Below are 24,323 nucleotides of genomic sequence, written 5' to 3'. Positions count from 1 at the left end.
ATTACGAGCTAACCAATCATGTCACGTTGTGTTGACATGTAATTTTGTTAAGGCTCAAAATTTGGAGGTTAACAAATTAGAACAATTAACTCTTGATGGGTTCAAGTTTAAAGCAGTGAAATAATGGACTCAAGATTTAAGTTGTTCACCGTTCAAAATTGGGTTACATTCACTATAGTGCTCGGGATATATTAATTTAATGATTACAAGAAGCGCTCGGTCATAGTTTAAATAGGCCCTTAGCGAGTCCAAAAGGTTATGGGTTCACCTACTTTATTTTTTTGCCATTAAATGAGCTACCTATGTAGGATGCGTCCTAGCTATTCTTTTGTATATTTGTTGACATGTTCTGTTGAGGTGATGGTAACTCAGTCGGGATTACATGTTTTTCTAGCCAAACGTGTACCGAACACAAGCTCAGCCTTGACTAGTCACCAGTGTTCCTTCCTAGCAATGGTTTGGCAACCTTTACGTTTCATCCAAGGCTTCTATCTTCGCTAATGACTGACACATGGCCTAAGCTGCTATCTGAGTAGGCTTGTTCTTAGAGCTTTGTACCATAAAGCTGTCAATTTGCCCATGTGCACATGTTGGTCAAAAAGTACTTTATATTACTTAGTCGATTCAGATTGGTGAGTGATCGGCCATAGCGCTCATAAATGCTCCTTTGTAATTTCATTGGGCCCTGGACTTCTTTTCCTTTTTTCGACCTTGACCTTTCTTGGACTTTTCTCGACCATTTTTTGGGCCTGTACCATTTTAAGGGTCAAAAGGAGAGATTTGGATCTCATCCGGATTCAAATTGTGGGGATCTTAAGAATCCTCATATCCTAACCGTTTATCGTATATCGTGCGGTCAGAAATTATTTAAATTTTATCATTTAAAATTAAACATAAATAGTACCTAACGAAAATTAACCGTACGATGTATGATGAATGACCGTGATATGAAGATTCCCCACAAAAGGGGATCCGAGGAGGATCCTCGTCCAAAAAAAAGACCCTATATGCACTAATAAACTTGGAAAACCTTTAAGGGAAGGAATCCTCATTTTCCAAAAAAATGGAGACACTCTCTTGACCGTTAGATTTGGTTTTAATGAAATTCTATGGTCTGTAATTTAATCTCAACCATAGAATTTTATTAAAATTAGATCTAATGGTTAAGAGGTGTCTCCATTTTTTTTTAAAAAATAGGGACCCTTCCTCAAAGGACCTGAATAAACTTGTTATGCTAGTCGACATGTCGAGAGATAATATTGTCAGGCCCACGGAAAACGATCGAGTTGAGTTAATTTATTCGGGGAGACATGTCTCTAAGAGGGAGGATAAGAGCAAAATTATAAAATAATTAATCATTAATTAAACTCGTTAATCACATTGATTAGAAAAAGATTTAAAAAGGCAGCCGCAAATGAAATATGAAAGCGCCTAGTTGAAACCGAAGCTAAGCTCAACTCTCTCTCCCCTCTCTCTCTCCTACCGTTCTCTATCAGACGTTGATATTTTTGTTTGGTACAATGCTCGGAGCCAGAGCTCAATGCCACGGCCCGGATCGCTTAGCTGCCATCCGTCCGATTCCAAACACTTCTTCTTCTTCCTCCTCCTCTTCGCGCCACTTGGTCTGCACGGTTCGGTTAGGGTTTATCAGATCACCAAAACGGTGCCGTTCGCTCAAATCGCTCCGCATTACCTGCTGCAACTCTTCCTCTCGCTCCAGATCCAGCAATGCCGACGATCATCACGATTTCGACTACATCCAAGCTTCCCTCCTCCTCTCTGGTCCCATCTCTCTCTCTCTCTCTCTCATCGCATGCATATACATATTTATATGAATATACGGATACGGACATTTCTATGCATTCGTGATTATCGAATTGATTTTGATTTTATTTTGTTGAAATTCTTGCTACTTCGTCCGAAAGATGAAGTCTTTGTTACCTAAATTCTGCAATTTTGTCCTAAAGTGGAGTAATTTGGTGCTAATTGAGTGTGATTAGGTCTTTTAAATTGTTTATTTGTGTTTAATTACTGCAGAAACTATATCTCACTACCGTATGCAAAGGCGAGGATTTCAAGAAGAGACGAAATGGCAGTCATCTGGTAAAATGCGTCCCTTTTCCGTCCGAGCCAGCCGACAACATCATTTTTTCGATACGTTAGGCCGAAACTTTGTCCAGCGTTTCCAAAGTCCGACGATTTTTCTGAAGATTTCTTGTGATGGAGACTTTTTGCTTCCAATTGTTGTAGGTATATTAAGTTATGCGTGTCATACGAATGAATGTGAATGTAATTTGGAGTACACATCCTCGGTCATTAAATTTCGTTATCTGGTTTTTGTTTTCAGGTGAATTCGCGATCGAAAATCTCATAGACGGCCAATGGGGAGATGAGAATGGGGTAACTGCATGAACTTTGTAATTCATTTGGTTGCATTGATGCCTTCTTGTGTAAAATGTGTATTGATCCCAGAATCGGTCTTGCTGCAGGACTCCCCGGATCAATTTCACTTTATGAGAAATCTCGTTGACAAACTCGGCTATCAAGTATGGAGCTAATTTTTTTCCATGTATTAAGTTTATTGTTTGAAGGGCCGAAGATAATGCTTTGGTCGTTTGTCCTTTTCTTGCTTTAGCTAGTCACTAGTCTCACTTATGTTTATTGCATGTTCATAAGAAATCTAATGATACCAATAAGTAGATTTAGCAGTGAGTGTTGAGAAAGGACTGCAAATATGTAATTTGTCTGACTTAAAAGGACATCCATAGTCTTCAGATCCCTAATGGGTAGTGTTGCATTTTAATTGTACTAAATTAAATTTCCAAGTTCAAGGTGGCATGTAACACCATTTAGATCATTGTCTTATTTATGTCAATTCTTCAATTCCAGGTGAATATGGTGAGAATTACGGAAAGAGTGCGGAATGCTTACTTTGCCAGATTGTACTTAAGCAAGGTGGTAAAAGTTAAAACCCTGATGAGTTATGTCCTAATCTTTTAAAGAAAATGAAGCAAGCTTTTGACATTGAGGTTCCTGTTTTGCAGCCAGGGGAAAATGGCTTTCTTAGTGTTGAAGCACGCCCGTCAGATGCCATAAATTTCGCACATAGATGCAAGGTATCTATCTCGTCTTCATCAACACAAATGCTCATACTTTGTCAATAAATATTCCTGCTTCTTCATGTGCAAGAAGAAACTTTCTGTTTAAGCATGATCGTGTTGTTGAAATTGCTGTTAAGTTCGACTGTTCGAGTGACACTTGCCATGTGCAGGCACCCATATATGTAAACAAACAGATTGTCTTAACAGATGCGGTGAGGATCAGTTATGGGATGGGCGGAGGGCGTGAGACAAAGTCTTGTTATGACGTATCTCTTGACAGGTACCGCCAACTGAATTGTATTTTGGGGGCCTCTATTTTGCTTCATCATTCTTTTGTGTACGTCTGATCATATGTTATATTCTTTTCAGTGCTATAGAGGGCCCAGATTCTTTAATTCAAGAACTTGGTTTGGTCAAGAATATCAATCAAGCTATCAAAGAGGAAAGATATAAAGATGCAGGTATTTTATCAGGACTTCAATTCACTGCTTTTCTAACATATACAATTACCAAGTCACGTTATGATTTCCCATCGTTTTTTATTTCATCAACTTGCTTTGGATTGCTTGATTCATGTTTATATGGTTATTGGATAATTTGCAAATTAACGACTTGTTCCTGCAGCCATATGGAGAGACGAACTATTCAAGCTTCGCAAGTCAATTCAAGGGCCATGATCACTATATAAGGTTATTCCGATCTAATGAGTCGTTTCTTCTACGAATATGCCTTCTAGACCTCTGGCATAGCTTTTCATTGTGAAGATTATGGTGCAAGGAAAACATTTACGAGTTATTGGATGACGAGGGAACTTCTATAATATTTAATGTACAGCCACCTTAGAAATTTTCCCCAAATATGTAAATATTAATCGTGTATCGAGTTCCCTAAAGGCGGTCAGTTTTCTTTGGAGATGCATATCCACAACTCCACTGTCTGTAAATCTTACGAAACTGTTGTATTTAAACAAGGATCAATAGTGTTTGCCCAAATTTTTTTGAATCGAATCGAAAGAATCTTCCTTCTTTCAAAAGATAATGGATGTTTCTACTGAAATTTACGTTCTTTCGACTCTAAAGTTTGCGTATTAGAATCCTTGACAACGATAGCTGTTCTTTTGTGTTCCAACAGAAGTTACTCGTAATTTGAATCATAACGCTTGAATTTGGATTCGTAGTATATTTGTTTATCTCATTATTTTTCGCCAAATTACAAAAGATGTGTGACGTGAACATAAATTTCATGTCCCGTGTACTCCAGTAGCTACATTCTTCACCAGTATGAACATGTGCACTTTGCAGACGAGAACAAAAAGATGAACTGAAATGGAAGCCAGCAACGAGAGTTGCTGCATGCATTCTTTGAACGATAAAAAACGGGGAGGTACTGCTAAACTTATTACATTTCCAGTACAAGACTTCGCTCCTGCCGTCTGCAAATGGAAGGAATCCGAGGATTCTGCCATCGAATCTGTGTAGACATCTTCTCCCCGTCTCCCCACAGAGCGTAGGCTTCTTCCCCATGCGCAGCATCGTCACCAATGTCGAGGTCCTCTTCCTTCATTCGAAGATCAACAATGCGGCTGATCAAAATACAAATCAAGCTCGTGACAACGGCGTTCCATACGATGATGAAAAGTGCTCCAACGATCTGGTACCCCATTTGTTGGAGGCCAACTTTTGTTTTCCCATCATGGATGCAGTACATTAAACCAGGACCGTATGTATTGTACGGGTACATCATTCGGAGGAGGTTGGGTCGGGCAAAGAAGCCCGAGAGGAGTCCCCCCAAGAGGCCGGCTACTGCGTGCGTATGGAAGGCCCCCAAAGTGTCGTCGACGCTTTGGAAGAAGGCTGACCTTCTGTGCAATATCATCATGGTGTACCAAGGTATTGAGCCAGACATTACTCCCATTATTACTGCTGCCCATGGCTCCACAATCCCTGCTCGATCATGTACATATTATTGGTGGAATGCTGCAAAATTTCTTGTTTTTTTACTTTCTTAAATAAATCAAAACCCAGTTCATAAACATTCCTAACCATCATGTTCTTGTTTTTATGACACCAATGTTTAGTTGTTTAAGTTAATGTATTTTGTTAGATATATGACGTCTTATGTTGTCAGATTGTTTGACGCTCGACTTTAAAACAAGAATCCACTTGATCAACGAGAGGACGTTTACATTGGTTTGGTCAATTGAGCAAGGAGTAGATTACCTGCACCAGGGGTGATGCAGACGAGGCCGGTGATCATCCCCTGGACCGCACCGATCACAGAGCTTTTCCGGTAGCCCAGCATGTCAAGGGAAACCCACACCAGAAGGCTGGTGGCAGTGCAGATATGAGTGTTCAAAATGGCCAAAGATGCAATCATGTTTGCCGCAAATGGAGATCCTCCGTTGAATCCTGTCCATCCAAGCCACAAAAAGCCTGCACCTCCCAACATGTGAATTATGTTGTTTGGTGGAAAATGTTGCCTGTCATGCGCTTGCCTTGGTCCTACCTACATGATCATCACCATACCACTCCATCATGCCAGGAAAATCTAACACGAAAAACATACGAAAGAAAGAAGTGAAATATCACAAATACAATTGGTTATTGGTTATACAGGCTGTTTATGAGAAGGGATCCCTATTTTTTTTTAAATGAAGATTAGTTATGGGGCCCACTTACATCGACTTTCATTTATCAGAATCATGTATTTTTCAAGTTGCACCTTATAAATCATCCTAACAAAATATTAGCCAAATCGGAAATATTTGAGGTATCTAATTGAGTCCAGAGAAAGTAACGAACATTATATTCTAGGGAACTTTAACGAAAAGCTTTCGGTACTGTTTACTTTAACGAAAAACCACATTTTTATACTAAAAAATCAATCTTGGTACTATTCACTTTACTCTTTATTTTGTTCTTATCGTTAAAACCCAAAAGTTTTCAAATCATTTTCAATAGTTTTCTTTATATTCTAAAAAACATAGAAATTTCATTATGAGAATTAAATAGGCAAATAGTTTCGGATTGAATTGATTTTTTGCAAAGATTTTCTATTAATCGAGACTTAGAAAATCGACAGTTGGATCACTGAATTTCGATATAGAATGGGTTCCAAAACTAATTTCCATTTTAAAAAAAATAATAGGAATCTCTTCCCTTAAAGAATCTAATTGGTTATAACCATGTAATAAAAAAGACAACTGAAGGCGCACCAAACAAACAATATAGATGCACCAAACTATTGTTTATTATTTACGGCTCACTGTCTATTTTGTGTTTCTCGGTTCTACTCTTGATAAAATTTGTAAGCGATTTCGTTTGTGCATAAAAAGCATAACTAATGATAACGTATGGCATATTAAGCATAGAGTTGGGTGTCAAGATCAATTACCCAATAAGCAGCAGTGAAACCAGCCACACCAGAAGAAAGATGGATCACAAAGCCACCAGCGTAATCGATGATGTGCTCTTCAAGAAACCCTCCCCCCCAAATGGTAAAGGCACCCACGGTGTAAGACAAGGTGAGCCACATTGGCACAAACAGCATCCAGGCATAGAAGTTCATCCTCCCAAGGAGGGAACCACCGAGCAAAATCACAGTAATGGCGGCGAAAACAAATTGGTAGTACACATAGTCGGCCGTCGGAATATAACGCCCGTCGTAGTCCGACAAGAGAAACTTTTGGCTCAGGGCAAAACCGGGTTTTCCCAAAATTGAGCAAAATTTTGCACCGAATGACATGTTGTGGGCCCACATGACCCAACATACTAGGACCGCGGCAAAAGCGTATAGGGCCATGAACGCTGAGTTCACGGCCCATTTCTTCTTCACCATGCTCCCGTAGAGTATCACAAGGCCAGGCACACTTTGCATGCCTACCATGGTGGTTGCTATTAGCTGCCACCCATTGTCTCCTTTGTTCATCCATTCCGGCGACGCTTGGTCCGGATAGAGATTAACTGGGCCGTTAAGAAGCGGATAACCGTCGGTGTTGTTCATCGAAAAGAGAAGAAGAGAGGAGAGAGAGTTTGTTGAAATTTTGGAATAACTTACCAGCAAGGGAAATATATAAAAAAAAGTTTTGAGCTTTGGAGTTTTGCTTGATGTTGTTGTACTTTGTAACAATCTACAGGTTTGGATTTTTGTGTACAAAGAATATACACAACATTCATTGCTGGCTGATGTTACAGATTCAATTTGAAATTCTTGAAGCAGTAAGGAGGTTGTACCATAATTTGGGTGCAATTAAATTAAATTAATAGAATTTTAACGAAAAACTTCTGGTACTGTTTATTTTAAAGAAAAATTATATTTTTACATTAAAAAGTCAATCATGATACTATTCACCTTACCCTTTATTTTATTCTTATCACTAAAACTCAAAGTTTGCAAATTATTTTTATTAGTTTTCTTTTAAATTAACTCAATTGGGTGCTAATTTATGTTTGTTCTCTGTGATTTGACATGTGGACCAAATTGAAAAAAATGAGATATTGATTGAATAGCTGCAAGCGTCTTTTTGAGTTTTGTGAATCCAAGGGGTTATAGTTGGGTTGGTAAAAGTGTTGCAATAATAATCACTCGATGATCGTTCTTAAAGTAGAACATGATTTTTTTTTCCAGATATTTTGTATTTGGATAGTGTGGATCAAATAATTTCAACCGTTTATGTAAAATCATGCTATTGAGATTACTTTTCATTTTCAACTTTCTCACTCTCTCTTTCTTCTCAACTTCTTTACCTTCTTCTTCGATGGTGTGTTGAGAAAGAAAAGAAGAAGAAAATGGGAGGGGGTTAAAGGTCCGACACTGTTTACTTTAATAAAAAATTATATTTTTACACTAAAAATTAATTATGGTATTATTCATTTTATCTTTTATTTTATTTTTATCATTAAAACTCAAAATTTTTAAATTTTTTTTATTAGTTTTCTTTTAAATTAACCCAATTAGGCGCTAGTTTATGTTTGTTTTATGTGATTTGACCTGTGGACCAAATTGAAAAAAAAAAAGAGATATTGATTGAATAGCCGCAAGCGTTTTTTTGAGTTTTGTGAATCCAAGGGGTTAGTCGGGTTGGTAAAAGTGTTGCAATAATAATCACTCGATTTTCGTTCTTAAAGTAGAACATGATTTTTTTTTATTCAGATATTTTGTATTTGGATCGTGTGGATCAAATAATTTCAACCATTTATGTAAAATCGTGATGTTGAGATCACTTTTCATTTTCAACTTTCTCACTCTCTTTCTTCTCAACATCTTTACCTTCTTCTTAGATGGCGATTGACGAAGCAAAACCTTTGAGAAAGAAAAGAAGAAGAAAATGGGAGGGGTTAAAGGTCGGAGAAATATGCACTGGAAATTGAGGTGGAAGGGGGAGGAGAAGATGAGTGACGGTAGGGAGGTCCGTAGGTTTCAGATGAAAGGGGATACAAAGAGGATCTGTTCCCCATTAAAAGGGTTGGCTCTCAAGATACTTATTTGGATTTAATGGTTGTGCGAGTTGTAAAGTATGTTCGTCCAATCGAGATTTGATTCTCTCCTTTTTACTATACATGAACTTTGAGGTTCCTTAAGAGCAGTTCCATTGGGGCTTGATAGCCCGACGCCCAATCCAAAAAATAGACCGGCCTCCCTCATTTATACTCCACCCCAGCCTAATAGGCTGGCACCTAGCCCAAGCCAGGCAACAGGCTAGCCCAAAATCGACAGACTTGTTGATTGGCCCATCTGACGCCATGTTGATGCCAACGTGGCGTCATAGGCCGTTTGAATTTTTTTTTTACGCCAGGTACATAGGAAGCACGCGCAACTGGGCGCGCGTCGCCGACAAGAATCCAGAGCCGGGGCCCACTTGCGCAGGCGCACTCAGCTCACCAATAGGGAGGCCATGTGGCTGGTCCTGGCTATTGTATTTCCAACGGTAAAAAAAATTTGAATTTGAATTTTGATCTGGACTGTCCAATCACAGATCAACGGTCCACATTTTTTCCCAATTTTTTTTTAAAAAAGGCATAACGGTCTGAATTATGACCGTTGGCCACGTGTCAACTTATAGGCTGTTGGATTTGAATATTTTTCAAATCCAATGGTCCAAATTAATTACCTAAATTAAAATTTATAAAAAAATAATTAAAAATTGTTAAAAAATACATTTTTTTTTTAATTCCTATAAATACCAAACCCTCATCTTCCACCTTACACCATAATTCAATATTTTCAACACTTTCTACCAAAGCTTTCATATACTTTTTGTGTGAAAAAAAATACCAAGAACCTCATCCTTTCTTTTTTTGTCCATATACTTTTATTATGATAATGACACATGGCGTGATGAGATTGGTTAAAAATCTTATCCGAAATTAAAACAAATTTTTTATTTTTTATTTTATAAAAAAATTAATAATATTTTAAATGGGTTGGGTAACAGCGCATTTTGTAGGGGTGGAGATGCATTTTGCCTATTACTGTTTATTGTGATCTATCACTATTCACTGAGTGGATTAAATGGGTTGGATGCTGGCACATTTTTTTAGGGGTGAAGTTGCTCTAAGAATGTGGAGTAGCCAATTACTTAAGTTCGATTTCCAATCAATTCTAAAAGAGCCAGTTCTTAAGGCGTTTGTCTTGGATTAACTGTTGAACAAGTTACAAAACTGGTTGGTGCGACCAAGGTTTTGACTCTTTCTTCTTTAGTGTGCTGAATTTTTGAGGCTACTTGAGGGTGCCGAGCAGGTAGCCGCCTAATTTTGGTACCCAATCAACTCTAAAAGGGCAAGCTCTCAAGGCATTTGTTTTGATGTATCGGTGAATAAGTTGTAAAGCCAGTTCAAGCGATCATGGTTTTGCCGCTTTTCTCTTTAGTGGACACAAATTTTGATGGTTCTCAAGGCTGTGGAATCGACACTCACTCAAGTTCGATTCCTAATCAACTCTGTAAGGGTCGGCCCTCAAGACATCTGTCTTAATTTAACTGTTATAAAAATTGTGAAGCCGATTCGTGTGATCAAGGTCGTGTTTTGTTTTCTCACTTGTACATAAACCTCCAAAAATTTTGATACTATCTTGTTTCCACAGTCCACACATCAAATAACTCCAAGAAGTGGAACAATGTAACAATTAAAGCACACCATATGATTAGTTAATGCGATTATGTTGTGTTTTTGGGTGCAAATTTATATGATTAATTAAAGTGAATATTTTGTCTCTGCATTTGAATATTCATTTTTGTTTCATCTTTTATCTCGTTCTGGGTGATTCATTAGCTGGAGCGTAGAAAGCCATGGCCCATGGTATATTCTGCTTGGACTTACCTTGACAAAAGATTCTTATGGCCACACAACAAAGTTCATTGGTTTGTGTATTGAAAACCAAGTGATGCTAATTAGATAGGTCAGGAGTTAAAGATAGGCCAAGTGAAGGTTGGGTTAATTTTACTGTAAAACTAATTAACAATATAAGTACTTCAAACAAGAATCATCTCCGGATCTTCTTTGTGGAGATCCGAAAATCAATCAATTGTGTACGTTCATCGTACATCGTGCGGTCAGTTTTCGTTAGATACTATTTATATTTATTTATAAATTAAAATTTAAAAATGATTTCTAACCGCACGATGTACGATAAACGGACATGATTGATTAATCATCCGGATCCCCACAAAGATGATCCTATTCCGAGTACTTCAACTTAATTATAAGTTTTTCATTAATGTGAGATTTATTATCAACACGGCTGCTCATGTGTGGCGAATTTTCAAGCTAACACGTGGACAACATATAGGGGGTGACGTGAAGTACGCGTGGTTGTTAGGCTTCACACGTGAACGTGAGACAACATGCTCTGATACCATGAAAAAAGTTAAAGTTTCACCATAAAAACAGTTGATAATTTAAGAAGTAGCACAACTTACATATAAGCCTAAGATCCCTCCCCCCTGTCAATATTAGATTCATTATCAACATCAAGTAAGATAGAAATTCTAGGATGGCAGGTCGAACATCCGCCTGAGGATTTACATGGAAGGAGGATGTCAAAGTGGCAATGTCCTTAACCATTGATACAATGTCATGTCAGACAATTAAAACATACAACCTATCATGGGTCTTAAATTCCCTAAGGTATAGGTAAGTCGTTTCCCCACAAAAAAGGAAAGAAATCTTCTCCAGATTCCTTCTTCTTAATTCATCAAATTAGAAAATTTGTGCCATTGAAATTTGATCTAATGACTACAAACATGAGCCCATTTTAAAAGTTATAATAATTTTAGCCGTTTGATCAAATTTCAATGATACGGATCCACTAATTTTGTGAATTAGAAGGAACGGATTCGGAGAGGATCCCTTTGGTATCATTTGGTACGTGGGACGGGACGGGACGGAACGGGACGAGCCGTTCCATCCTACGTTTGGTGCGCCTAAAAATTGTGGAACGGGTTGTCCCATGGGACGAAATTTGGCTGATTTTTCGTTCCATCTCTTCCCCCTGGAACGACCCGTTCCACATCCGTGGAACACAAATTTATAACATTTTATGACAAAATTTCTCCTTATTTTTTTCAATATTTACATCATCCGTTATGTCCTGTTCCGTCCCGTCCCGTCCTGTTCCGTCCCGTCTGCGTACCAAACGGTACCTTTCTGCACAAAAACATCCCACCCTAGCCCACCCTTTGTATTAATCAGCCTATGGCTTAACTACCTCGTAGTTAGGGAGTTCCTAATAATGAAAAACGTCTCTAAGTTGGGGTTTCGATTTCCTTTAATAGTCTAAAAAGTTAATTGGCAATCAATTTATTATGTACTTAATTAGTCGAGATATTTTATTAATTGGTAATCGATACTAATCAGTCACTTATTTGTACATATAACTTAATATGTTTTTGTTTGTAAATTTGAGCGTAGCAATATTGATTAGAACAATGAGAATTACTATTCCTTCTTGTAACTTAAATTATAGAAAAAAATTAATTTCTCTCAACAAAAAATATTCCAAATTTTGAGATAAAATTAAGAATAATCAAAAGAAGGAAAATACCTTGCCAACCATGAATTTCATGATCATGAAAAGGGAAGACATATAGCTTTATGAAATCTACTATTTGATGAAAATGCAAAACCTCCATTGATTTAAACATGAAAATAAAATAAAAAACAATAGAGAAAAAAACTAAAACAATATCAAACAAAAAGAAAAAAAAAATAGAATTGAAGTTTCATTAATACTTGCCATACTTCTGCCAACAAAGTAGCATCACCACACATCTCCTAGCAATATAGAACCTGGACCTTTTCTCTCTTATCATGCTCCAACATCCTTGCCCCACTGCACACCCAGCACCGCCGCCTCCGCCGCCGCTGCCTCCAGAAGAAGAACAACTTGAAGAACCACCACCCAGCCCTCTTCTCTTCACTTGCCTAGATATGCATTGACCCATAATCTGTCTCCAAATTCTCAAAAATAAAAAAAAAGATTGAAATATGATACAGAAGAAGAATCCCCTTTATCTAATTAACCCAAACCAAAACAGAGCAAACCCAGCAAAGATTTTTCCATAGGCACAGCCAAAGCTTTACAAAAATATGGTACAGAAGAAGTTAAACAATTTAACCCCAAATAAAAACAGAGTAAACCCAGCAAAGATTTCCCATATATTTGTAACAATTCACAAACCCAGCAGATAAAAGTTCCAGTTTGCCCACAGCAGCCAGACTTATGTAAACCCAGCAAGAAACGCCTCCCTGGTTTTCTTCACGTCATACACTTGTCTCTTCCTCTCTGACTCTGCAATTTGTCTTCTCTGTATTTATTTATTTATTTCGTGAAATATTTTGATATTTTGACGAAGCAAAAGGTTGTTAAGTGGTTTATGATATTTGAGTTGTTACGTTAATTCATCATCAGACGGTGGAGATTCAATCGAGGCCATTCGTAGCGGTTTTGTCGTCCACGTTTCGTGTTTTGAGTGGTTGACATGTACACTCCATCGATGTATTAAGCAAAGGAATGTTATATGCCTCGAATAATAAAAAAAAAAAATTTGTCAGTTGGAAATTAACAATTCCTGGATGATTTTTAATTTTTTTGAATTGGAGGATAATTAATAATTTTGAGTTGCACAAATTAATTATTTAATTTGGTTTAGGAGCAATCTATAATACTTTGACCATATTAATGAGTTGGCTTTTGTAAGTCTTCCGGCCACCGGAATGATGGACAACCTTGACAGAGTTAATTTTTTAAAAACAAAGACAACAAAATTGTGGGTACAATTTGTTTTTAGCTAAAAAATTATTGGGTGGAACGGTCTTTTGTTTGTAAGATAAACGAAAGTATAAACAATATCACACGTCCAGGCGAGACACTGGCACATCTTAAACAACAATACCATATTTATCAAAACTTACTAAATTTATAATGTCAAGATGTGTGGTAAGTGACATTACACCCTACTTGAAAAAACAAAATATTGTTACATCAGTTAAGATTTGAAATTCATACGAAACCGCACTCGTAATCTTCGATTTGCTTATATTCCGAAAAGAGTAAACAATGTACATAAAAATTTTGGGATTAATTAGATGAATATTTGAGTTTTTCTTGCATTTTTAGATAAATTTTTGAAGAAATAATGATATAAGAGAGAATCAGAGGACAATTGATTGGGTGAATAGGGTCATCTCACTGAGTTCAAATCTAATACATTTTGTGTGTGACTTACATTATTGATTAACACGTATTAATAAACTTAACCGTCTTTAACCTTGTTATAAATTTAACACATATCAATCAATGATACATACCACAGAGAGGTCACACATAAAATGAATGTAAAAGATTTGATCTCTATCACACCATGAACCATCGCATAAGAGCTTAATTCGTTCATATATGGTGGTTCAATCAATAAAATATAGTGCTATTAACAATCATAATTGGGATTTCATAATTTTTTTGGTTAAATATAATGAAATTTATAAAACAATTTTAACAAAACTCGAGTACATAATCTAGATAATAGACTTTTGTTTCAATTAAAAAAATATATTAACTTTTGTTCTAAGCAACATATTGTATTCACGTTTCAATTGTCAAAGACATTTCAATAATCCCCGACAAGGAATTAAAAATGCCAATTAGCAAATAGCTTCAAAGTTATGCATTGTGGCATTCTCAAGGCTTCACAAAACCAAGTGTGAAAGTAACAACAACAAACATGAGATCATCACACATCACCTAGCGGTCATCACGATGAAAGGGAATGGACGTAAAATTATCTACAACCATGCATGGTCATTTTTCAAGTTTATTGCTTCAAACTACTAAAACATTGTCACTAGCAAGTATGTTTGGCAGTTTCCTGCACGATCTGCTATTCTGATACAGAATGGCATGAAAATAATAGATTTCAGGTTACTCATTAACGTTTTGAGTCGTCATTCGGTCATCGTTTAAGAACCCAATAAGATATCGTTTGTCATATCTAAATATTAGACATGACATGTTCTTGCATGACATGTTAACCCAAAACGAAATGACACGACCCATTAACAAATTGGGTCCTTATTAGGTCATCTGTTAGAAACTCGTTAAGATAACGGGTTTGACATGACATCATCTGTTAAGATAATAAATACGACACAATCACGCCGCAAAACATGACAAACACGACTCGTTTGTCATAGCTACTAGCAAGCGGGCTAATTAAATTCTAGACATCACCTATTTAGCAGGCCAAAGAGCTAATGGGCTTGCAAAATATAGTAAAATCCTTGTGAGAGTTCCATAAAGTGCATTAAATTTCTTTCAATCACTACGCATAGTTTAAATCGTGTACGATCTACCACTCAGTACTACGATCTAGTAGTATTTTTTTTTACTTGAAAGTCAGAGGTTTTAGGTTTGAATCTCGTGGATGGCGAATTCGATACCGAATTAGGTTGCTCATTGTGTGGCTTGACCGAACTCTCCATTCCCTTAATATAAAAATATCAATGTACTTAAAAATCTTGTACGATCTAAAACATGCACATCAAATAAGATATGATTTATCTGAGAAACGTCCATCGGCGGATGTGGAAGAATGAGCACGTGAGATTGTCATATGAAATTTTTTCTTCGCAAACGAGCTATTGGCTTGGACTCGACCAAGTCAATTTTAAGGCCCAAAAATAATTAACGGTGACGAATAATCAGAGGAAAAAAAAAAAAAAACTTTCGTGTCACGGTCTCATATTTGGACAGGACCATCACTTTTAGTCATCTTGTCGACGGTTTCATTTCAACATCTCAACATAGAAAATATCTTTATTTTTTTAGTATTGGAAATAATTTCAAGTGTATCCATAGTGTCATATTCTAACCCACTTGCCTTGATCCGACAAGAAAATTAACAATAGCATTGTCGTAGGTTAAAAGGAACAAAAACGTTATATGTGTCATTAGCCAAACGCATTAAAAATCTTATTTTATATGTTTAAAAAAATGGTACGTGTCATTTGAAGAAGGAAAAAGATTCAAAGCAAAGGTTGCCAGTATTCTCCGTTTATTTATATTAAGAGCGAAGGAAATGGGGTAAGCCACATAATAAATATCCATGAGAATTTAACTTAATCTAAGACTTTCATTTACAAGTGAGAAGAAAGTCGCACTTTACGAAAATCGAATCTATAAACTCCGACTTACAAGTGAGAAGAGTGCTGGTAAACAGTATTTTTAAATGATTTTTTTTTGTCAAATAGTTTTAAAAAACAATTAGATGGTACAATAAAACCTCTCTAATGTTATACAGTTGGGACCAAACCAATTTTATAACTGTAATGAAAGTTATTACTTAATATAGATGTAGTTAAAAAAAATATAATTTATAGACTTATTTATCCTTAATGAATGTAACCTTTCCTAGATAGAATGCCTTGGGTGCCAAGTATTTTATTTCTTGTATATTTTTTGTACACATTGACAATAATAACCATGCAGATGCATGTTTTCATATAAGATGGGACTAAGAAAGCGCCAAACAAATTAGCAAATGACAATTTTAAAGAAAAAAATTTGCTAACTCCTTTGAAGATACTTTTGAGAATATATATATATATATATAGGACGATGTTATCTACACTCTTCGTTTACCCTCCACACACTTTTTATTAATTTATGTTCTTTAGTACTCTTTAATTAATTCAATTCAACAACAAAAAATTAAGAGAAGTATCTAAAATAAAAAAAAAATAAAAAAAAAAGGTGTAAATAACATCACCATTTATATCCGATGGCCGAAATTTTAAGGTGTCCAGCTTCAAGTACCAGGGCATTTAATATAGTAATGTGAGCTAAGCAAGCAGATAGAGATAAAATGGAGTATGTACTTTATGAGAAAAAATTTAAAAGTGACGGAAACACAAATGGTAAATCATGTGTTTTAACTAAGTTGTGAGAAATTTTATTTTTTAAGTTGTTAACTTTTTAACATATATATCTCACAATTTATATAACGACATATGATGTATCATTCCATATGACGGTTACATCGAAAAATCCGAAAAATCTGTCATACTTTATATTGCAGAACGGGTTAGCAGTGCTTGTCCCCGAGGCTGGCCCCCATGAGAGCCTCATTTTTTGTGCCACTCAACCGACCGATACGGCAATGCCTGAGTTTTTGGTTATCATCAGTTTTTGTTGTCATTCATGCGACGCAAATGACAGTGAATCGTTTATGCGTTGTGTTACTCTCATTCGCATTAAAGGTTCACATGATATTTATTAATTACGAGTTTACATGTTAGTTTTTCAGTTAAAAAAAAGTCTCTGATCTTGTCATAACTTCTAATTTTAGATTTTGACAAAAAAAAAATCAATAAAAGTGGTGATTAAATTTGTTTACAATAAATTATTTTTGTCATTATGTAAAAAAATTATTAATATCCTTACTGTATGATCACTTGAAGGACTATGTGACCACTTTTTTAAGGCTAGTTTTTTCATAAAAACCCTTCCATTTAACAAGGATATTGACAATTTTCACAGAATAACCAAAATGATTTACGATGGATGAAGTCGAGTATCACTCCTATCGATTTTCATTGTCATAGACAAAGTAAGAAATTATATCAATCTCATGAATTATTTTATTTAAAAAAAACCTACAAATTTTGCTACCATTAATTGTTTGTGTTTGAATGACTATAAATCGTTTATTCATTAGAGAATCGACTTGGATTAGCATCTAGACAACTAATTTAAAAACAAAAAAAAATCAACAGTTTTATTTGGATAGCCATGAATTTTTATTTTGGTATTAAATAACCAGGAGGATCCTCTCCAGATCATTTTTAAGAGAATCCTGAGGATTCTCAAATCGTGTTCGTTCGTTCATCATATATGGTGCATCCAGTTTTTGTCAGATATTATTTATATTTGATTTAAAATAATTGCTAATCGTACAATATATAATGAATGGACACAATTTAATGATTCCTAAGATTCTCACAAAAAGGATCTGAAAAAGGATCTGAAAAAGATCCGAAGAGGATCCTCGTTCCAAAATAACTAGTGTAACAAGTGGCATGATGGATAAGCCACCGATGACTCAGCAGGTGGTGGGCCACCGTCGCTAAAGGCCAAAAATGCCATGACGGAAGCGATTCTCTCTCCTCCTTCTCACTCTTCACCTTTTTCCAGTTCAAGCTCTCTCTCTCCTCCCTCTTTCTCTCTCTAAAATCTGCATCTCACTCTTTCCGAGCATATTCCTCTGCTCTAATCTATAAATCCACACCTGATTTATTTCACTTCTCTGAAGCAGCAAGCTTTTCCCGAGCTCTTCCAATGGCTATCGACGAGGACGTGGAGAGCTGCGGCAGCCGAGCGGTGCTGTCGTCGCAGGCGCAGCCTCGCCACCACCGGCAGAAGCTGGAGGTCTACAACGAGGTGCTCCGACGAATTCAAGAGTCCAATTTTGAGGAGGCGAATCTTCCTGGATTTGATGATCAGCTATGGCTTCATTTCAATCGGTTGCCTGCTCGGTACCTCTTCTTTTAACCCTAGAATAATGTAATTTCGATTTGTATGTTCGGTAATTAGCTTTTTGGCTTTTGGCATTGCTTGTTTGGTTGCCGGGAAAGTTTGGGAAAGTTGAAGAAAAGAAAAAGTTGGAATCTTTACTGATAACTTTTATCGCAATTCAGATGATTACTTGTTTCATATTTATAAATTTTTCAGTTTTCGAATTCATATTGCTGGAAATAGTGATAGTATGGAGAAAAAGATACCAAATTGGCGCAGTTTATTAATGTTTGTATAATTGTGTCATTGTTGTTGTTGCTGCTATGTAGTTACGCGTTGGATGTGAATGTGGAGAGGGCAGAAGATGTTCTAGCACATAAGAGATTGCTGCAATTTGCAGAAGACCCTGCTAATCAACCTGCCTTTGAAGTTCGCTCTGTGCAGGTGAACACCTATGCATTTGTTGGAATAGTTCGGATATTAGCTCGATGTAACTCTGTTGGTGCTTAATGCTATCCGTCTTTGTGTGTGGGTGCATGCCTGCACTTATCCCTGCATCATGCGCGTATGTATAATGGTTTGACTGTGGTTCGCATTCTTTTCTAGTGGGAACCGTTCGTCCAACTTGTGTTGCCTGAATAGTGAGTAGAGTTTTCTAGTCTTTAGTTGAAGACTTGGACTTATCTATTAAAATCAATGTAATTTATTTGGGCAATGATGCGTGACTACTGGCTAATCATGAAAACCGTTTTTCTGATGGAGGTTCATCCTGTCTTCAATGGAAATTCTGTTGACTCGGTCCATTCAGATTCTTTGATGAAAGAAGATGCACAAAGTTCTTACAGTTACTCTAACGGACGAGGGTATGTCACATTATATAGTGTATATCAGTTACTTGTATTCTCCATCCTTCTTTTGCATTCAATAACCTCACTCTGCATTTTGTATTTTAATCTTATATGTGCTAATCATTGAATTGTTCTGTCACCAGGATTCATGCACCTCCCACCTTTGGTTCATCTCCTACTCTTGACGCACTGGCACTTCAAGCCAATAGATACCATGTTGAAGATGGAGGTAGTGCTATGAGTGCAACACCAGTCTTTTCGGGGTAAGAACCCAATCTTAAGTAGTTACTCATCCACGGAGAAATGGCTTCTCCCCTTCATTTTATAGAGGTGTTTAGTTTGATAACTTATCTGCTACTTTGTTGTTCTTTCAAATTATCAAAATACATAGAAATAGAAAGAGAGATGCCCGATGGATTATCCATTTAACTAAATGATAAATCTGAGAAGTTTCCCATGCGCAGTGGAATATGTTCAATAGGACTTTTAGTTAACATTATGTTACAAATATTCTATGCCATAGATTTCTTTTACAGTTTAGATTGTTCCAGCTTTTCTCTCTCTCTATCTTCTTGTCGGCTTTTCGTAGTTTATAGTGTTTTGTACTTACTTGCGAAGTTGGGGGCTACATACTTTAGGCTTATGCTCAAGACGCTTCTATACTACAAAGTATAGTGTTTGTTATTGTTTACCACGGATACAGACAGACACAATGTTGGTAGTAATTTATTTGCATTGGTTGTTTGTAAATCTTGCTGTTAATTATTGTTGTTAATTGTGTAGGCCTATGCATGAGATCACGTTTTCAACAGTTGACAAGCCCAAACTTCTTAGTCAGGTAGTCCTCATCTGTATATCCACATGTATGCTATTGACCTTTAATTTCTACCAATTTTTATTCAATGCGGTACACATCTGATTCTGTTCATGGGTTCATAGCTTTTGTGCTTTAACTGGAATTCATATATTTGTTTACTTTTATAGAAAAGGGTTTTTTATTTTCCTAGAATATTATGCTGTATTAGGAGAGCCTGACTCTAGAGTCTTGATTTCTGTATTTTCAACCCTGTAGCTAGTAAATGTTTGGAACTCTATAGCTCAGAGTTACTTATCTTTTTCCATGAGATATGCTTGGTGGAACAGTTCCTAGGTTATTAACATTAAATTGTGAGTTTTCAAGAATGTCTTATGATTAAACAGTTCTATGGAAAATTTTCTGTTGTATTTCTGTCATTTTTCCACTGGAGTCCTGGCCTACTCACTTAATTAATGATATCTATTAGTGATTAATTTTCCAGTTAACTTCATTACTTGCTGAGATTGGACTGAATATTCAAGAAGCTCATGCTTTCTCCACTGTTGATGGATTTTCTCTTGATGTTTTCGTGGTTGATGGGTGGAAATACGAGGTATGAGTTTTGTATGTTTCTTCTTGGATATTTGGTTCACATGCTTCTTGTTCATTGAACAAAATGTTCTTGCATGTAACAATAGGAAACCGAGGAGCTCAAAAGTGTTCTAGAAAAGGAAATTTCAAAATTTAAGGTAAGTTTTTTTCTCCCTTATTTGCTTAATTATATAGCTGTATCTTGTAGAACAAAATTTAAAATGTCTCGTTCTTTGAATAGACTCAGACTAGTGTGGTATGGGAATACTCGGGATGGTTTCTTAAAATCTGTTAATCTGGTGAATCTTTGTTTATCTCATGAAAACTGGATACCACCTGCCATCATGCTGAATATTTGAGGTTCATTGTTCCCATCTAATCACATGATTTACTGTGATTTCGTATGTTAGGAGCAACCTTGGTCAAAACCACATCCAATCGCTGCTATTGGTGAGGACAATCAAACAAGGGATGAGTCCTTCCCCAGTTGCATAGAAATACCAACTGATGGAACAGATGTCTGGGAGATTGATGCAAGGCAGCTGAAATTTGAGAACAAAGTTGGATCTGGGTCATTCGGTGATCTGTAAGTTACATTTTGAATCCTGTGTTGAATTTTATGCTGGTTCTCGTTTGACATGCTGCTTTCAACTTCTTTTAGGTACAGAGGCACTTATTGTACTCAGGAAGTTGCCATAAAAGTTCTCAAACCTGAGCGTGTCAATGCAGAGATGCTCAGGGATTTTTCACAGGAAGTTTATATATTGAGGTGCATCCATATACCTGCTTATACTTGTTGATGGCAGTTGTCATTTTCCATGCAGCTTTGTAAACTTCTTGATATCATGACATTTGTCAGGAAGATTCGGCACAAGAATGTTGTGCAATTTATAGGAGCATGTACACGACCTCCAAACCTATGCATTGTGACAGGTTTATCTTAGAGAATATATATATATATATTAATGATTCTCATGTGCACAAGTATCTTATTTCTTGAGTAGTCATGATTTCTATGGATGGGTGCCGTACTTTCATCTTTGTTATACCATGTCTAATTGGTTACAACTGAAGAGAATAGTTATATATTGATTGTCAACACTTACGAATTTTAATTTAATGCGATTTGAATTCACTGATGACCACCTTTTGATGCTCATGTTCCTGCTTATCAGAATTTATGTCCAAAGGAAGTGTATACGATTTTCTGCATAAGCACAAGGGTGTGTTTAAGCTTCCATCTCTACTCAAAGTAGCAATTGATGTCTCCAAGGGAATGAACTATTTGCACCAAAATAATATAATCCACAGGGATCTTAAGACTGCCAATCTTCTTATGGATGAACATGAAGTAAGTATAATTCATGACTATTCAATCAATGATTCATTTGTCTGTCACACCTGTTTTCCCTTTGCATTTATATAGAAAAAAATTCATCCAAAATCCTGTGCGTCAATTAACTATTTTTTAGCACGTTTGTGGATTTTTAATGCTTAGAATCATATATCCTTACTGTACAGGTCGTTAAGGTTGCTGATTTTGGGGTTGCCAGAGTGCAGACTCAATCTGGAGTGATGACAGCTGAAACTGGTACATACCGCTGGATGGCTCCTGAGGTAGTAATCTCCTTGGACATCTACTTTTATTTTGTGGATAATATCAGAAAGAGGAACAACTTCCAAGTGATTTAAATCAGAATTTGTTTAAAGTGATAGAATTCATAGTTTAATTATTCACATGGTTCAACTCAATCCCACTAAACATTTGTCCTGAAGGGGAGTTAGAGCTATTGTGGGGCTTTTTAGGCCTGCTATCATCGGGTTCAACAATAACTATGTTGGTTGGTAGTTTGTGCTGACTTCATTTAAGGTAACCTATCTCTCAGCTTCTTTTTACCATGGTCTTGTGAAGGTCATCGAACACAAACCATATGATCACAAGGCAGACGTTTTCAGTTTTGGAATAGTACTGTGGGAGCTTCTAACTGGACAAGTAAGTGCCTACTTCTCTTTGCAAGAACAAATGAGATTGTGTGCACTATGCTTGCTTCTGCATTTGCTATTCAGTGCGTCAGTTGATAACGGCATTAATTTCAAAACTCATGGTCTTCTTTATGGTTTATTTACCAGATCCCCTACTCATCCTTGACCCCGTTACAAGCGGCAGTAGGTGTGGTGCAAAAGGTACTTACTCCAAACAATTTGGCATAACTCTGCCACACGATATTCTTATGGATTAACATTTATTTGGCATGACTCAGAGCCTACGACCTACAATTCCCAAGACCACTCACCCAAGATTTGCCGAACTGCTTGAGAGATGCTGGCAACAGGACCCGACTCAAAGACCCCCCTTTTCCGATATTATAGAAATCCTGCAGAATTTGGCCAAAGAGGTACTTTCTTGCCCAACTGTAAAGCTTCTTGCCCGTTAAACATATTTAAATGATTCAATCCTAATCTTAACACAGGTTGGTAATGAGGGAGAAGATCGACGCAGACCTGGTGGTTTTTTCTCGGCAATTAGATGGGGCAATCACTGAGCACGGTTGAGAGAAACCTGATCTTGCATGTGGACCATTTCCATTGCACATACTTTTTGCATTGTACAGTTTTTCCGAGCACTCACAGTTGTTTTTATTGTAGTTTGTTTGTGTTTTCCTGGTGGTCTTCTCTTCAGAGACTCAGTTTTTCATCGTCTAATTTAGGCCGGCTGGTTAGCGGTAATTACTAATGAGCCCGTCATGGACCGGTAATGTTCACTACCCTATAGTTATGTATTAAATCTTTTGTTTGAACCACACCTTACTGTGTTGTCGTTGATTCCCAGCGAATGCATTCTCAGTGTGAATATTTATTTTCGACATTGAACTGCAAGAACTTTACAGGCCACTTATCTTCCCGGTTAGCCGGAAAAGTTGGTGAAACGATGTATACAGCAGAAGATTTTTTCCTGAGTTTAAACTTGAATTACAGTCATTACCACGAAATTCTTTGACTTCCAAAATCTTTGTTACAAATTCGTAAAATCATACATTACTAGACTTGTTCAGCAAACAACGGTTAACTTCGATGGATCTGCCATTGCTAGACACGCTGAGTAGCTGCCGTGCGCGAACCTTGACCTGCAACCGGACGATTGAGTCCATGCAATGCAGAGCTATACGTGCCTGTTTCCGCGCACACACTCCACGAACCAACGCCTGCAGCTTCACCAGGCTCCTCAGTGCTCGAAACGCTTGCCTGGCCTGTCAAATTGTTCAAATCATCACAAACCTAAGGGTTTTCAGTTTTTGTGCAAATTCAACAATTATTATGAAAGCAAAACTTGACGTTGAAAAAAGAACCAAGTTTGGGTAATGTACAAGGTGCCCCCGGAAAAAGGCTTGGAGCCTGATGGCTGCGATGTTTTCCTTGGTGAAAATTCTCTTTTCGAACGACGAAGATGATGAAGTGATGTCTTCGAGCTCTTCGTACCTGGCCGATTCTTCGTGCGTGCTCGGGGTGGTGTTGGTGTAGACCACGATGATATCTCTGTTGGATGATCTGACTAACTTTCTCCGGATTGTTCTGAACCACTTGCGAGTAGTTCCCATGTTCTTGTACAGTTTGGTTGAAAGAAGAATGAGAGTTTTGTTGGGGCATTTCTCCATTTAAAAGCAGATTCAAAACGTGACGTAAAGGGAGGAGATGTGGCCACCATGTTTTCTCAGGGGCAGAGAGAGTTGTTTTCTGCTTGTCTGATATTGAGAACGTGGAGGGATGAATATTTCTCTTCCAACAGATCTGTGTGGGTTTGTTTGAAGCATTCTACGGTGAACTCTCAACCAACGAAACGAACCCAAAGTCTCAAATACATAAAATAAAAGGAGTTTTAACAAACACTTCCGGTACTATTCACTTTTAACGAAAAACCACATTTATACATTTCCCTGATACTATTCACTATACCTTTAAAAATGGTTTTTCATTAAAAACGAA

General features: G+C 36.9%; 4 protein-coding genes and 1 long non-coding RNA gene across 8 annotated transcripts; 3 read left to right on the top strand and 2 right to left on the bottom strand.

The window, feature by feature from the left end:
* The first annotated feature begins 1,415 nt into the window (after positions 1-1,415).
* Positions 1,416-4,139, top strand: LOC126583041 (bifunctional nuclease 2-like). Its single transcript, XM_050247344.1, has 9 exons — positions 1,416-1,782; positions 2,038-2,250; positions 2,348-2,400; positions 2,490-2,546; positions 2,890-2,955; positions 3,045-3,116; positions 3,272-3,381; positions 3,471-3,562; positions 3,726-4,139. The coding sequence occupies exons 1-9, from the start codon at positions 1,521-1,523 to the stop codon at positions 3,776-3,778; spliced, it is 978 nt and encodes a 325-aa protein (XP_050103301.1). The 5' UTR covers positions 1,416-1,520; the 3' UTR covers positions 3,779-4,139.
* A 283-nt stretch (positions 4,140-4,422) lies between these two features.
* LOC126583030 (ammonium transporter 2 member 3-like) lies at positions 4,423-7,103 on the bottom strand. The gene is made up of 3 exons (XM_050247336.1): positions 6,495-7,103; positions 5,321-5,606; positions 4,423-5,044 (listed from the first exon to the last, which is right to left on the bottom strand). Exons 1-3 carry the CDS (start codon positions 7,101-7,103, stop codon positions 4,500-4,502), a joined length of 1,440 nt encoding a protein of 479 aa, XP_050103293.1. The 3' UTR covers positions 4,423-4,499.
* On the top strand, positions 4,850-5,873 carry LOC126583052 (uncharacterized). The gene is made up of 2 exons (XR_007609654.1): positions 4,850-4,990; positions 5,229-5,873. It is a non-coding gene; the product is annotated as an uncharacterized LOC126583052 (long non-coding RNA).
* Positions 7,104-17,757: 10,654 nt separating the features above from the next.
* LOC126610889 (serine/threonine-protein kinase STY17-like) lies at positions 17,758-23,332 on the top strand. 4 transcript variants are annotated; one of them, XR_007618638.1, is made up of 17 exons: positions 17,759-18,127; positions 18,437-18,551; positions 18,870-18,970; positions 19,099-19,218; positions 19,739-19,793; positions 20,254-20,364; positions 20,450-20,500; positions 20,753-20,928; positions 21,004-21,111; positions 21,202-21,275; positions 21,518-21,693; positions 21,864-21,959; positions 22,255-22,335; positions 22,473-22,526; positions 22,604-22,738; positions 22,814-23,094; positions 23,173-23,332. XR_007618638.1 is itself a non-coding variant. In XM_050279043.1 (16 exons), exons 1-16 carry the CDS (start codon positions 17,931-17,933, stop codon positions 22,883-22,885), a joined length of 1,722 nt encoding a protein of 573 aa, XP_050135000.1. In that variant the 5' UTR covers positions 17,759-17,930; the 3' UTR covers positions 22,886-23,143. The 4 variants fall into 4 exon arrangements, 3 of the variants coding, with proteins under 3 accessions (XP_050135009.1, XP_050135000.1, XP_050135017.1); XM_050279043.1 differs by lacking the exon at positions 23,173-23,332 and having other exon boundaries at positions 22,814-23,143; XM_050279060.1 differs by lacking the exons at positions 17,759-18,127; positions 18,437-18,551; positions 23,173-23,332 and adding an exon at positions 18,571-18,748 and having other exon boundaries at positions 22,814-23,143.
* Positions 23,277-23,995, bottom strand: LOC126610908 (protein IQ-DOMAIN 20-like). Its single transcript, XM_050279072.1, has 2 exons — positions 23,708-23,995; positions 23,277-23,590 (listed from the first exon to the last, which is right to left on the bottom strand). The coding sequence occupies exons 1-2, from the start codon at positions 23,993-23,995 to the stop codon at positions 23,372-23,374; spliced, it is 507 nt and encodes a 168-aa protein (XP_050135029.1). The 3' UTR covers positions 23,277-23,371.
* Positions 23,996-24,323: the final 328 nt, after the last annotated feature.

Source organism: Malus sylvestris, chromosome 2, assembly GCF_916048215.2.
Source record: "Malus sylvestris chromosome 2, drMalSylv7.2, whole genome shotgun sequence".
Classification (NCBI taxonomy): Eukaryota; Viridiplantae; Streptophyta; class Magnoliopsida; order Rosales; family Rosaceae; genus Malus; species Malus sylvestris.
Note: the sequence above shows the minus strand (reverse complement) of the source record. Positions and strands in the feature narration are given on the sequence as shown.